We start from the raw sequence: 16038 nt of genomic DNA on the forward strand, positions 1-16038 counted from the left end.
AAAAAGACCCCAAATAGCCACAGGTATCCTGAGAAAGAAGAACAAAGTTGGAGGGATCACAATACCAGACATCAAGCTATATTACCAAGCCACGGTTCTCAAAACTGCCTGGTACTGGCAATAAGAACAGACATATAGACCAATGGAACAGAACAGAGAACCCAGAAATTGACCCAAGCCATTATACTCAATTAATATTTGACAAAGGAGGCAAGAGCATACAATGCAGTCAAAACAGTCTCTTAAATAAATGGTGTTGGGAAATTTGGTCAGATACATGCAAAAAAATGAAAGTAGACCACCAATGTACACTATACACAAAAACAAACTCAAAATGGCTAAAGGACTTAAATGTAAGACAGGAAACCATAAAAATCCTACAAGACTCCATAGGCAGCAAAATTGCAGACATATGTTGCAGCAATATCTTTACAGACACAGATCCTAGGGCAAGAGAGACTAAGGAGAAAATAAACAAATGGGACTACATCAAAATAAAAAGCTTCTGCACAGCAAAAGAAACCATCAACAAAACAACAAGAAAGCCCACTGCACGAGAGAACATATTTGCCAATGTTATCTCTGATAAGGGTTTAATCTTCAACATTTACAGGGAACTCATACAACTTAACGAAAGGAAAATAAACAATCCAATTAAAAAATGGGCAAATGATCTAAATAGACACTTTTCGAAAGAGGACATTCAGAAAGCCAAGAGACATATGAAAACATGCTCAAAGTCACTAATCATCCGAGAGATGCAAATCAAAACAACGAGGTACCACCTCACACCTGTCACAATGGTTATCATCAACAATCAACAAACGACAAGTGCTAGAGAGGGTGCAGAGAAGAAGGAACCCTCCTTCACTGTTGGTGGGAATGCAGACTGGTGCACCCATTGTGGAAAACACTATGGCGTTTCCTCAAAAATTTAAAAATGGAACTGCCATTGGGCCCAGTAATAACACTTCTAGGAATATATCCTAAGAAAACAAAAACACCAGTCAGAAAGGATATATGCACCCCTATGTTCATAGCAGCAGAATTTACAATAGCTAAGATTTAGAAACAGCCTAAATGCCCATCAGCAGATGCGTGGATTAGAAAACTATGGTACATCTACACAATGGAATACTACGCTACTATAAAAAGAAGGAATTCTTACCATTTGCAGCAGCATGGATGGACCTGGAGAGCATTATGCTAAGTGAAAATAAGCCAGTCAGTGAAAGAAAAATACCAGATGATCTCACTCATTTATGGATAATAAAGAACATTATAACCTGATGAACAAAAAGATAGATACAGAGGCAGAGAAGCATCTAACAGACTATCAAATTACAGCAGGAAGGCTGGGAAGGGGGATGGAGGTAAGAGATCAACCGAAGGACTTGTATGCATGCATATAAGCATAACCAATGGACGCAAGACACTGGGGGTGGGGGTGGGTGGGATGAGGGCGTGTGCCGGGGGTAGGGTAGACTGGGGGAAGGTCAATGGGGGGGAAAAAGGAGACATGTGTACTACTATTTGTAATACTTTAAACAATTTAAAAAAAAAGAGTTCTTAATATATTCAGGATACTAATTCTCTGCCAGGCATGTTAAACATTGTCATTTATTCTTTACTTTTGTTTTTGTTGGTTTGCTTAAAGTTTTACATAATCAAGGAAATCTTTTCCTTTCACGGTTCATTCTCTGATATACCATTACTAACACCTATATTAAAAGAATTTAACTTGGCTCTCCCATTGTGCCTCTTGCAATAAAATCCCTCACTAAATGAAGGCAACAGCACCTTCCTCAAAGGGTCATTGTGAACATTAATTTAGATAACTGTACTCCTGTGCTTTTAAACAGTAAAGCAACTTATCAATGTCAATTACTTGCAGCCCTCAATACCTGCCAGTTATTAACACCAAATGCCCTGTGGTGGAAAGTTTGTAATTCTATCCAGGCAACCTGAGCAGATGGACTTGGGGATAACACAGTCTGGAAAATCAAATGGGACTACAGGAGAAAGACACTGACATAGAAGCCCCTTTCACATCCCTCAGCAGGTTCAGAACCAGAGAACAGTCACAAGAAAGGCCCCGGACAGCACAGGCTCTCTTACCTTGACTTACTCTTCCCCTTCGTCCAACTCAGTTTCCTTGTGCACCACCACTCTCGTGACAGACATGTCGGGGTGCTGCTCTCTGGCTTCCCTGATGGCCTGGGCCAGCGCCTGCCAGGGTTAGGAGAGAATACTATCAGTGGGGGAAAAGGCTCCTTTCTCAGGGTGGCCAAACACATGCCTGCTGAGCACCTGGGATTCCGCCTCTGCTCTTTGAGGAAGCAGGAGGATTTGAAATGGGCTCATTGTTCCTTTTAGAGGCTGCTTCTCATTTCCCCAGAGTCCCCATTTGTCCAGGCTACTGTCAAATAATAATACATGTGGAAGAAGCAGGCTGGCTCTGAATCCCAGCCGTGCCCTCACCCCAAGACCTGGGAAAACAAACCTGCTCTGACCTTAGCATCCTCACCTGTCACCCGAGATTAAATGCTCAGGCTGCAGAGAGCATGTTAAGGTCTGTTGTAAGGATAGAAGGGATAGTGTACAGCATACAGCATAGAGCTTACCCTGCACACTCAAGTGACACTTGCTATTGCCCAACTGCCTGAAACCCCAAGGTGTAGGACCAGGTCTCACTAACCTCTGTCCTCTTGGGCTCTCAGTAATTGAGTAAAATGTTTGTTGAACTGAAAAATGTTGCAGTAAAAATATCTATAAACTTCTAAGGCACAGAACAATGAAAACCCATCAATGATAGTGACACTCAATCAATACAGCTTAAGACCAGAGTAGACAGATCCCTACTTTACAGCTGAAAACAGTGAAGGAACAAAGGTTAACCGGTCTTTCTGAAGGCCATCCTGCCGGGGGCTGCAGGGCAGGAGTGGGCCTCCGGGTGCCCTCCCACTGGTTGTCCTCTCTGGACCTGCTGTGAACAGCAACAAGGTTTCCTGCAATGTATCAGAAAGTGCTGTGGCAAAGTGGAAAGATCCTATTTTTTGGAGGGGAAAGATTTTTAAAGAAAGTGAAAGAAAACACCATAGAAGAACACTCAAAATCTAGGATAGATCTCTGAAACAAAGAAATTCTACCAGGCTAGAGAGCACCCTACCTCATAAGGAAAATATACATCTAGAAAAAGCAGCATGATGCTTCCTGTTGCTATCAACTGCCTAAGGGACAACTTCATTTCTTGTTTGGAATATAGTTTCTGTCAGCCGAAAGGTTACTGAGCAAAACCCGGAGCCTCATTCCACACAAAAGAGGTAAGCTGCAAAAGAAGAAATGGTTTTTACACCAAAAAAACTTTGCACATAAGCTTGGAAGTCACTTGGGGGTGCTTATGTTTCCATTGGGGGACAATCTCTCGCACCCCACCTGTGTCAGGACAAAAGCAAAGTCAGACAGGGACCAGCTTCCAATTTGGGTAGCAGCTCCACTGCTTATCTGGTAAGCGGAGCAGGAGAACCGGAGGGCGAGAGTGGAGTGGGGCGAAGAGCAGGGATCTTATCTCAAAGAAGGTCAGAAGGTGCTTCTGTGTATGGACCACAATTCGAACAGGAGTATATGTGTGTTTAGAGAAAAGAGGGAGACTAGGACGATTAAGTTGTCTACCCATGTTGGTCTGTGGAATCCTAACTGGGAAGGACTGGAGCTTTCATGGAAGTCAGATGTAGCCACAGGTAATTTATCAGATACTTTTAGGTTTATGTTCACTCCAAAGATCACATTAAAACAGTGTAATTGTTAAAGCGAAAATACAAATTATGTTCATGGGAAAGTAACACATGTGAAGCATGCTTTAATTAGAAAAATAGACAGGCCCGGGCCGGGTAGCTCAGTTGGCTAGAGTGTAGTCCCACACACCAAGGTTGTGGGTTTAGTTCCCGGTCAGGGCACATACAAGAATCAACCAATGAATACATAAGTGAACAACAAATCTATCTCTCTCTCTCTTTCTCTCTCTCTCTCTCTCTCTCTCTCTCTCTCTCTCTCTCTCTCTCTCTATCTCTCTCAAAATCAATCAATAAATTTAAAAATTAGCAAGTAGAGAAACTAAAAAACTGCTACAGTCATCTTTAAACAGTCAAAATCCGTTTGCCATTAGTTCCTTTCATTCCATGATATCAGACATGTAATTAAATAATTTAAATGTTACTTTATTTGATAATAATAGACTGTGAGAAAACATATCACATTGCCAAACTGAGAAGTTATTTTCTTAGAACTGGGTTTTGCTCAGTAACCTTCAGCTGACAGCTGACCGAGGAGCAAGGGCCAGGTCATTTACGCATCCCCAGTAGAGAGATAGAAGAGGGTCAAGGACTGACTGGCACAGGATAAAGAACCCGCAAAGCAGGTTTCGATGAAAGCATGCCTCTTTAATTTGCCAGCACAAGAGATTCCTTTTTTCCTGTCTTGCTCAGATGAAGCAATTCCTTCCACTATGAAGATTCTTTTAATGTAGGCAAGGAGCTGAAAAGGTGTCAATGATATTACAGTCACTACATAATCAACGTCAGTTTTGGGCAGAAAGGTGATTTCTCTCCTTTAATTTCAAGTAGTTCTGTCATCTCATCATAGGTTTTAAAGGGTAGGTGAACTCATCATGAGCTTCTAGTGACAAGCAGACCAAAAGCCACACTTAAATTTAGTCAAAAAGTGTATGCCATCTTATGATTAGACATGAAAAAGTATAAAAGTTGCATCTCTATTCTCATCATTTGGATATCTGACCTCAGTTTTAAAATGGGTTGAAGCACATCATACGAATGTGAGGCGTGTACTCACAGCAAGTTAATGCTGCAGCCATGTCATGACTGTTTTCACTGTAAGAGTTATGAACACGTGCTACTTGGGTGCTTACATTTCAGTGTGTTTCTTCTACCTGCCTTTCAGAAGCAGTGTTGCCTAGCTTTGCGTTTTCAAGTTAAAGCAGGCCAAAGGACAAAAGAATGCACATAAAATAAAATCTGAGAGTAATCCCGAAGAGACAATAGTGGCTTTTGAAAGCCAGAAAGGTCTCTGTTCACCGAAGACAGAGTAAAAGAAACAAAGGCTGGGAGAAGACCCAATTTCCTTTATCCACCACAGAAAGTGGGCTCCTGCTAGCACGCTGTAGGGATTAACAAATGCTTGCTGAGCGAGAGTCCTAGAGCAAAAGAGCGAGAATACCTTTGCTCTGACTTAAGGTCAAAAGAACTCAAGATTGTACAGTGAACAGAGGCAGAAAAATCCTCTACATGGGAAACTGGAGGCTTGGTTTCCACGCAGGTAATTGCCTCTCCAGTGGTAAATAGGCTCGTGTGCTGGTCATTCACTAGGAATCTGCGCTCTTAGGTCAAAATTCAGAGTCAGGGCAACCCTTCAACCTCTAATAATTCAAGGAAATAAAAAAATACATATGTAATATGTAAGTAAACCCTGTTTACAGGGACTTAACAAAAACAGTAATTTCCTTAGAGGCCATAGCAGAAAATCTATTTCTATTTCGGTTATATACAGTGAGACTTTCTTACATGAGAAATTTTGTTCTCTAAAATTCTCTTTCCTGAATTCAACATTGCATTCAAAGCTGGGTAACAAACATTTGTTCCTCCTCTCCAGCTGGTTGGTCAACTGAACATTTCTTTTTTTTTTCTTCAAGTTGTTGTACAAGAAAACAGCTTGGCCCAGCCAGTGTGCCTCAGTGCTAGAGTGTCAACCTATGAACCAGGTCAGGGTTTGATTCCCTGTCAGGGAACATGCCTGGGATTCTGGCTCAGTTCTGGCTCAATTCCCAGTGCAGGAGGCAGCCAATCGGTGTTTCTCATCATTTATGTTTCTCTCTCTCTCCCTCTCCCTTCCTCTCTGAAATCAACAAAAAATTTTTTAAAAAGAAAAAGAAAAACAGCTTGGTCTTCTTTAAAGTTGAGTTAAAATCACTCAGAAAATAATGAAACAAAAACTTATCACTTGAAACTGCTATCTAAAATTAAAACTACTCTCAAAGTCTCCAGCAGTTCTATTTACCACCTGCTTTTAAGTCATGCATCCTGCTCAACATTAGAAAGGAAGCACAATTCTTTCAGTATTTTTTCTGAATACATATAAATTTTCACTTTGTAAAAGACCTTAGATTACTTTCCACCATCCCTCAATAATAGTAATAATTAGGAGTAAACAACCCAATTTTCCTAATGTTATAAAAATTTATTTTAAGTTCCTAAAGGTAGTCATAAGGCAAACTTAGTAGCTTAGTTTCTGGAAGTCAGTATCATTAAGCTGCCATTCATTTTCTAATCACTGGTGACTTGCCTTAAACCAGGCCCACATGAAAACCTAACAACTGCCAGGCATCCTCACAATTATTTTGACCCCAATGTACACAGAAAGCCAGTGGGAAATAAAAAACAATCCCTGTTTTAAGCTGATTCAGAGGTAGGAAGGCTGAAAGGACAGGTATGTCCAGGCCTTTATCCACACTTAGGATTCAGCTAGGAGGCACGGGGAGGAGGGATAGGATATACTTTATGTGACATGATGACAGGCACAAAACTTAGAAAATAAACACGGTCAATTTCAGAACCAGAACCTCACAACTTTACCTGGTCATGGTCAATATCTGTATCTCCTGTGATCACGATGCGTTTCTCAATTCTTGTTTCAGATATTCCACCTTTTATCGTCTAAAGGTCATAAAGAAAAGAAGGGGGAAACCAGTAATCACTAAAGCTGTGTACTGTACACACAGTCAGGAAAAACAGATGGGGCACACCTAGACCTTCTGACCATTGTAAGGCAATGCACACTGAGTGGGGAAGGCTGATGTTCTGGAAACTTACCTTATTTTTAAGCTCAATGGAGAATCCTGTCATTAAAGCTATAGCATCTGTAAGTTCCTCAACTGAAAGTAACCTTAAAACCTAATGTATCAAGATGCAGGTGACACTACGAGGGACTAGCTGCCATTTAATACACATGGTTCCACTGGGACACTGTTAGAACTTCCTGAGTCTCCTCATTCCCAATTAGTCAATTTTTTAAAAGAAGAAGAAGTAATTATTTGGTTTATGGAAAGTTACAAGGAATTCTAACTATTTCAGTATCTTTAGGTTTGGAAATTGCTTGACATTATCGTTTCGTCTGCTTAATTCTCGTCATAGAACTCTATTTGGTGATTTTGTTTCTTTCTTTGGTTTTGTGCATTAACAGAAATAAAGAGGACTTGGCTGTATGAGGTTGGTATGTTCAATCAATGCTGTGATCACAGCTTCTGCATGTAGTTGTACATGTGGACATGGCACATGGCTGACAAGGCTATGTGACGGGAAGTGCGGGCAGGAGCTCCTGGTTGAACTGCCACGCAGTCACCGGAATAGAGCAGCTAACATAACAGAGCCTGGTCCCTGACGCTGAAGAGATCACATGCCTGCAACATCCTAAAGAGACAAAGAGCAAATCCACATGGTCCTGAGGAAGCACACACCCATGTTTGGAACTCTGATAAATGTATACACTAAGTCACAGTGATTGCACTTCATCATACGAAACAAGGCTATCACTTGCCTTAATAACTGCATGTGCTTTAAAATGCTCAGCCATACCATCTCTCATTTATGTGTCATTTTTTAATTTACAAAGTTTTTGTGGTTGAAATAAGGGGTATGGAATGCACAAAGGATACATTTAAGACCTTCAGGTACTAACCAAATATGAGAAGTAGAAACAAAAGGGATTTCTGGAAAATAAGGTTGGAATTAGCAATCTGAGGACTGTGGCAAGCATGAAAATCACTGAGAGGGCCCAGGGTTTCAGTGGGTCCCAAGTGGGACCACAGTGCTCACACTTGTAACAAGTCAGGCTGCTGCTAGTCCAGAGACCACACCTACAGAATCTCTGGTCATCTGATGCTAAGCAAGTTAGAGAATGACCTGGAGACACACCCCAAGTCAACACACTAGTATCGTAAATCAATGAGGGGACGTCTACATTATTTGAAGAACTTGTTGAAAATGCTGAGTGATAGTCAACATTCACTTTGTATATTCTAATAAACCTGTGCTTCCACTTTTATTAAATTCTCTCTGTTCCTGTAGCTGTATTCATAACATATTTTTACCCCCTTGCACTTTACGAATTGCAATTTGTTTTAAATACATTTGTCAATGGAGCCCAATTTTCTTGGATACTTTAAATGTCTGCATGTTTATTCCACTGGCACTGTCTGTGTATTACTTTGAAGTGTGTACAGGAACCAAGAAACAATTCAGAAAGGATCCTGTTTGCAATGTACCGTCCTCTCCCTGGGATTCCCCTGCACTGCTTTACCTTAGTGATGTGGGTGGTAGTGGTTGTCGACACGGAATCAGATGTGATGGTTTGTGCAGTCAGTAACGTGCCCGAGTCACCAGCAGCCCCGCCATCAATCTTTGGATAGTTGGGGGGAAAATACAAAGCAATGCTTAACTTCCATTATGTTGTCATAGAAGATGCCCTTCCCATCAAATATGCATCTTTTAAAATCTTTGTAGTTGGCAGAAGATGCTATCAGCCTTTTCATGTTTATAGTGGTAATTTATTGACCAGCATTGGCTGACGTTTAAACAGAGTAAAATCAAAGACTAAATGCATGGGAAGAAGCAAACCCCAGACATACAGAGACAGAAAAAAGGAAGAGTGAAATAGGAGTTGGGTCTGAAAGCTATGGGGGTCATGAGAGAAGTTGACTGAAAGCCATTTGTATAAATTGAAAAAGAAACCAGAGAACCAGGCAGAGACGTTGCCACAGTGACCAGAAGTGCTGGTTTGTTATTTAAGCACAGGTGGGTAAAAATAGATAAACGTTTTCTCAGATTACTAAGCAACAGAACCTAACTAGAATAGACTAAACTAACATCATTTGGTTATTATGCTTATCTTTAGATTTTTAAACAACACTTTTCCTGTAACAGTTTGTGTGTTGTGAGTATATATATCGAGATATATATTTCAATAAGTATGCACGCATGTGTACCCTATATATATCTATCTAAATAGATCAATAGATAGATAGATGATAGATAGATAGATAGATAATATATAAATCCTGTGCAGATAACTAAATAGGTTTTAATTTGTTTTGATACTTTTCTGGTAGAAAGTTCTAGAGTTTACTGGTTAAATACAGCAAATTAATAGTTTTAGTTTACACTAAGATCGTAAACTAAATGTTAGTTTAAGGTCACCATATAGTATATTTGCCTCCTGTTTCCTGACATAAGGAAATAACTGGAAGGTCCAGAGCCCTTCTTACTGTAAGGTAAGAGGAAATCTCTCTCACATTTGGTTTATGCAAAGTATTTCTTCACAAGGGCACTCTCCACCATAGAAACAGGCGGGTACCTGCTCTCCCACCACACCCATGCATCAAAAACCTGTTTGTGTGCATGTGGGCTCTATGCATGTTCAAGATAGCGTATCTAAAATAATGTTGAGGAATGTTTCACATATACATGCATTAAAAATATTTAAAAATATTTCAAGAGGGTAATAATCTGCCATTTTTCACCATGGCACAATCCTACTATGAACACTAAATTTCTCAGTCAAGAAAACAGTTGTCCAAATTTCTAAACAGTTCCGTTTGAAGTGATAAATACTTTCCCTTTTTCTGTTACCCTTAAGGTTAGATATCTTAATGATTATCTCAAATATTTACAGAATCAATGTCTGAATACTTAAAATCAAACATACATTTGTTTAGAACAGCTATCACATTTACGTAAGATAATGACTTATGTCTTCAGAAAATAATCCCACGTGAAGAAGCAGCACAAATGTGTGTGCACATGTATGTATACTTGCAAGCAAGAGTTGACTGGATCTATCTTCATGGGGAGGGATGCCTAAATCCTACTAATGCACAAATTACATCATATCCCATAAACTCTGTATGATGATCTGTTTCCCAAGTATACATAAACAACCCTAGATACTTTAAGCCACAAATGGCTTATAATACTAGTAATATGAACAAGATTGGTACTGCCTGTCTTCAATAATCATGTATATGCTTCCTCTCTGAAATTACTGGGTCACTAATTTGATTATAGTTCTCTGTCTTAATCTAAGAAGCAACATAATAAGTTATGTTGTTGAAGTACAATTATGAAATGGAGATATAAAAAGGTACATCAAAGTTAGAAACATGTAAACTAGGAGAAGACACATGGAGAGATAAACAGACTAAGTGAAAAAGAGCTCAGTCCAAATCTAGAGCTTTTGTACCTGTGGAGACTCATATGTGATGGTCTTGGTTTCCGTTTGAACAATAGGGACTTCCTTGGTGGAGATTTCTGTCCTTTGTGAGGCATCAGAAATTGTTACCATCTCTGTCTTTACCACAGGTGGCTGAGGTGGAAAGGAAGATGAAAATAAATTCTAGAGGTAATGTAGTAAAGCACTTAGTGGAGCCTTCAAAAATAATTGTAAGAAATATGTATATCCAAACACACACTCATTCACAAAAGAAAAGAGTAAAAGCAAATAATCTAAGACAAAAGACACAAAAGAAAAACACTTTCCTTCAAATATCATATACATATATACACATGTATGTATATATGGTAAGAATAAATTAACATAATGGCTTCATAAATTATGGTATGCTTCAAATTATGATATGCTTCAGATTATGATGGTCCCCAAACTACTTACGTGTCAAGCCTGGTATACAGTGATATATAAACTTTAGCTTTGGGTAAGTAATGATAAACTTGAAAACACAGAATGAACTATGTGAAGTGACCTGCCTCGATTTTTACTGCGGTTTAAAGAACCACATGATTTGTATGAAGGCTTGTTGTCTTTAACTGGCACACCATCTAGGTAGGCTAAGATTTGCTCTTTTCTTCAAAAAGCCTTTTCTGCTCTACTGACAAGGAGATTCCCTTTTCAGAAAGATTACCTTCAAGTCTTACTGTTTCCAATTATACTTGTCTAAAACTTGCAATGTTTCTTCTCTATTAGCTAAGTTAAACTGTTATACTTTATCTAGGATTAGTCCACGAATATGATAATAATGCTCTGAACAATGAAACATTAAAAACATTAAAGGAGAGGTTCACGGCCCGTTAACATGGTCTGCTGAGCATGTATGTTTAATACAACGCCAGACTAACTATTACCAGCAAAATACTACCAAGTGTAATGTAAGGTAAGTGTGGAAAATAATAGAGCATTCCAGGACTCGCAAATGTGTTCTTTGAAGAGAACCAGGAAGTTTAAAAGTGATATAATAAAAATCTTTTTAATTATTTCAAGACAAAGTCACTTCAAGATTTTCCAGCTCATCAGAGAGAGAAAATGTGGACAATCCCTGCACTGGGGGCAGCTCAACTTAGAATGAAGACATATTCACCTGGAAGTTTGCCTTCCTTCAACAAAACTTTAACTTCCACTTCAGAGACACTGCACCTAGAGACCAAGACTTTATCCAAGAAGAATGAAGTAAGTTCTCTATCTTGAAGAGAATAAAGAAAAGACTGAGGTACCCTGTAGATAATCCACTGACTATATGATCACTTGCAAATAATCCAGAATTGATGATAGGACAGAATGAAAAGAGCACTATAATCTATTAAACAATTAGCCTCTGGCTGCCTAAAAGGAAAGAAAAGGATTTAACCAAACCATACAATCCCCAGAATCTAAAAACAGAAATCACAGTGGTATTCAAGAAATACTATTTTCATCACTGCCAGATGTTGAATTCAGAGCACCATGGTAATCAGGGCCTGCTGCCATTTCTAAAACTCTCAAGCTGAAGAGACAATGAGCCAAAAAATCAAAGCCAGTCACAGCAGCAGCACACACACTCACACTGACCATTTTCCAATAATGCATATACAATTTTCTAATTAAACCAACAAAAAAGGCATTAAGTATGAGGAAGCAGTGCAACCAAAGACAAAAAGTTGAAAACATCTAAAACATGCAAGGAAAATTTAGATGTGAAACAAGAATGGAAAAATGATGTGGTGGGTTGTAGGAGAGTTTACTGGATCAGGTGATTCAGTTGCAGGAAAGGAGCTAGAAACTTGGACCGAGCTGGCAGAAAGTCTACAAAGCAGTGCTTTCCCCTTCCTCCCATGAGATCAAAGTCAGAAACTTGCTGAAAAAGCTGAGGGAGAGTTGGGAGGACAAGAGAAGAAGAAAAGCAGGTGTTCTCCACCTGAGAAGTAGCTCCAGAGTTTAGCTCCCGCTTGAGTCTCCCATTTACCTCTGAACAACAAATAATTTGTGGCAAAACATCAATGTCAACATGAGACACCTCTCCGTTAACTTTATGTTGCTCGTCCTCTGTGTCTTCGCTCACATCTTGCTTAAATGCGCCTTCGTGTACACTCTTCTCTGCAGGTATCTTAGGGGCAACTACATGCTCCTGGGTCACTGTTTCTACTGTGCTTACACTGGCCCCTGCATGTCTGCCTGGGCTGGCTTCTGGCACTGCTGCCTCTCTCTCTACTACCTGGGATGCTTGGCTGGCTTCTTCCTCCACCTCTTCTTCATCCTCCTCCTGCTCTTCCTTTATGGTGCCCTCAGTCACCCGGTGGTGGGGCTGGTACTCGCCCACATCTTCCTCCTCGCTCTCACTGCTGCTGCTGCTCTCAGAAGACAGGGAGGTGGAGTCTTTCTGTGTCAGAGGTTCCACCTTACGGATGTCCCCAGGACCACTCCCGGGTGATAGCTCTTTACCATTCATTTCTTCTGTGATTACTCTTTCGTCTTTCCCAACCTCTGCCTGTTTCTTCTCCTCCACTACATTCAGAGTCTCATGTGAACTCTGCACAAAAAAGAAGCGGATGAGGGAGAACAAAAATATATGAATAAATAAAAATGATGGAAACCCAAATCAACTGATGGTAGGTTCATGTCGTGGAGGAAAACAGTGATGGTTATGATGGCTGACTGAAAGGGAAGCGGGGAAACGTGACGGGTCAGAAGCGGCAGGCAATGGTGTTAACATGGAAAGGGGAGAACCTTAACAGCATCACTGGCTCCAGCGCAAGGCCCTTCGGACTCGGGAGCGCGTTTCTGTGAAACAAAAAGCAACCGAGGACACAAATCAATAAAGTTTTACCTTAACACCCACTAAACAAACATCCGACACTGCGAAGACGGAACAGTAACGAATCAACATCCACAAAACCTTTGCTCAAGGTCACATGAAAGACAAGACAGGTAAAAAGCTTACACAAGAAAGCAAAAACACAAAACAGACAGCATCTTCCCAAAGAAATAAAGTGCTTTTATTATAGTATATCTATTAGCTCTACTCGTATAATTGAAAAGACCAGGGGAAAAAACTGGAATTATACCAAAGCTTACTGATTATCTTAAAGTATAAATTTTAAAATTATAAAACCTATTCAACAAACAGTCTTGGTCTTAATTAGATTATAAAGCCTGTCTGAAACCCTGACTCCTAAATGAATATAGTATTAATAAGATGAAACTTTTGTTTTAAGCTGGCTCATTTAAAAACACAGCTTTAACTGGCAAAATTATTGTTGATCTCAGATAACATAAAAATGTTATTCCAGAATTGGCTATTAACATCCAAATTAGATTACAGATTAGCAAACCGGGTACATGACATTAGGGTGGATGTCAACAATGATCCCAAGTGTTTTCTCTTAGAATTTAGCCCCACTACTAGCATCTTTGAAAACCTAAATGAACCAACTTTGTTATTTGAGATGCTCAACCTTGCCCCCCTGCAGACGTTTACTCCTTGGGAGTGAATTCACTCTAGTAAGTAGTACAGTGCCTAAATGTTCATTATTATTATTATATGTCAGTACATTATTATTATTATTATGTAATTTCAAATGTTCAGATGGGTTCTGCCCATGTTCAGGGAATTCCTTAAGTTCATTTCAAAAAAAAAATGAAAACAATTATTTCATTGACTATGGCAGGCACTTCAGATTTTTCCATGTAAACAGTTTTTAAATGATAAGCCATCAGAAGATGCCTGAAAGACACTTGGGTTTTGAATATTTTTAATTCAGGAAACATACTTAGCTTCTTTCCTTGGTTGAGGGTTTCCCTCCACATAACAACTCCAAATCTGGGCTTTAGTGTTTTAAATGATTCTCTGAATTTAGGTAAGTTTAGGAAGCGGGGGTTAGGGGGGGTGCATCCAATCTGTATCCTTTCCTTATGTCCAAATTCAGTCATTATTTCATGAATGTTTTTCCCAGGAAGAATTAATTTCATCAATGAAAGCACTGAAGGGAAGGGTTCCTGGATATTTAAAAAATAAAAATCACTCTCACATGTGGCTTTTAAAAACGGGAAACAAAGTAAAATGCACCTCAGGCAACTGTGAGAAGGGCGAGGAAGAAAGTGTTTCACAAGGTGCATTATAGTTCACACCAGTGCCCTCTGCTGTCCAAGTGGTGGCTGAGGTGAAGGTAGCTTTCATGCTATCAGAAAAGCCCTTTTCACTAAACAAAATTGATGTTATCTCCTCTTCTAGGCTCTAGAGAGGTCAGAAAAGGAAGAGCAAAGAGTTACCAATAAGTTGGAACAGAGAGCAGTGACCTACTGAAAAAAAGGAAAGGTTATACAAGAATCACAGAACAGCATAAATTGAAAGAAAGGTGAGGATTAGCAAAGATTCTGCAGCAGGTGCATGTGGCGGTTTGCCTGAATGCCAGCTTTCCACCCTGCTTGAGAATCAGTGATAGTTCTAACCTTTGAAAACAGGCTAAAGCTCCTTGGTTTGTCACTAAAACTTTTATCAGAAACTGAGCATGGCTTACCCACCCATCAAACACTGTTTTGTATATTCTTGAGGCAGCTCTTCAGAGTAGGCCTCTTTCTGCACAGAAGGAACTCTTCAGTGGCCCCTCCACCTGAAATGCTTATTCCTGTGTTATAGCTTGGTGACCCTATCCTGCCTCCAGTGCCCTTCTGAATTTCGTCATCTGTCTGAGGTACACCTAATATTCCATATTTTGTGCATGCCCTTCCCTAACCATTCCAGCTCCTACTAACTCTTCCCCTTTCCACATTACTTTGTTCACAAGTGATCTGATAGCAACCCACAGAAATTCCCTCAGACATGCTAAAATGCCATGGAATAAATAGTACCTTCCCCTCCCTCCCCCCCGCCGCCCCCCAATAAGAAACAGGTAAGGAAAAGAATTCTAAACAGGAAGACAAACTCAGGGGTGAAAATTCAGTGAGCAATGTTAAAATCATCTGTCCCTGAAAAACTAAGACAAATGTAATCTTCACATTTCTGGCCCTTAAGTGATGGTCCCTAACCTGCACAACAGGAAAGTTGAGGACTGTCCCAGGTACCAGAATGCCAACAGCAAAGAGTCACCATGAAGCACCCACTGCTCATAAGAGCTTAAAGATGGATGGACGGATGGATGATTGGTTAGGTGGATGAATGAATGACATTTTAGGGATGCCCCTTTTGATACAGTGCACTAGGAGGAGTGAGGAATAAGGACAATGAGATGAGGAGGGCTAGATGCATAAGCATTTGCAATATTCAGGAGAAAAAGAAAGCTTCTGGGTTAATTAATTTTCATTATAATCTCCATAATTACACAATCACTAGGGGTTGAGTTGGTGGAGAGGGCTTCCTTGCCAGTAAGAGATCATGGGGACTTTAAATAAGCGTGATGCATTTAAATATTAAATAAAATAGATATTTCAAAGGTACTTCAAAACTATAGTCTATGTAATCACTACTAACTCATGAGACTCTTGTATTAAACAAGTTTAAGTATGTCATAATTCTCACAATACATAAAAAGATATACCACAGTTATCTATTAAAGACTAAATGATTTGATTTCCAACTTTCTGCTCTATTCTCAAAATTACTCATATTCAAACCGAATCCATTTTGAAAGTTCAATGCATTAACTTTTAAACAAGAAACTACTCCTGTTTTTTAAATCTGTGAAACCCATATTACAGAAATCTGGAAAA

At 39.7% G+C, this 16038-nt stretch overlaps 1 protein-coding gene across 40 annotated transcripts in view; it reads right to left on the reverse strand.

Annotated features, from left to right (window-relative positions):
• Nucleotides 1-16038, reverse strand: part of EPB41L2 (erythrocyte membrane protein band 4.1 like 2) — a 214070-nt gene that overhangs the window by 19398 nt on the left and 178634 nt on the right. For 7 of the 40 annotated variants that reach the window (XM_080666177.1, XM_080666172.1, XM_080666208.1 and 4 more), the window contains 7 exons: nucleotides 14399-14566; nucleotides 13060-13113; nucleotides 12299-12862; nucleotides 10306-10428; nucleotides 8368-8466; nucleotides 6645-6725; nucleotides 2119-2229 (listed from right to left, as the gene is read on the reverse strand). In XM_080666177.1, the coding sequence (XP_080522303.1) occupies nucleotides 2125-2229; nucleotides 6645-6725; nucleotides 8368-8466; nucleotides 10306-10428; nucleotides 12299-12862; nucleotides 13060-13113; nucleotides 14399-14566 (1194 nt within the window). In that variant the 3' untranslated portion in view covers nucleotides 2119-2124. Of the gene's footprint in view, nucleotides 1-1168; nucleotides 1207-2118; nucleotides 2230-6644; nucleotides 6726-8367; nucleotides 8467-10305; nucleotides 10429-12298; nucleotides 12863-13059; nucleotides 13114-14398; nucleotides 14567-16038 lie in introns of all 40 variants that reach the window. The other 33 variants (XM_080666195.1, XM_080666188.1, XM_080666186.1 and 30 more) reach the window with 15 other exon arrangements.

The sequence above is a fragment of the Plecotus auritus genome (genome assembly GCF_963455305.1).
Source record: "Plecotus auritus genome assembly, chromosome: 4".
Classification (NCBI taxonomy): Eukaryota; Metazoa; Chordata; class Mammalia; order Chiroptera; family Vespertilionidae; genus Plecotus; species Plecotus auritus.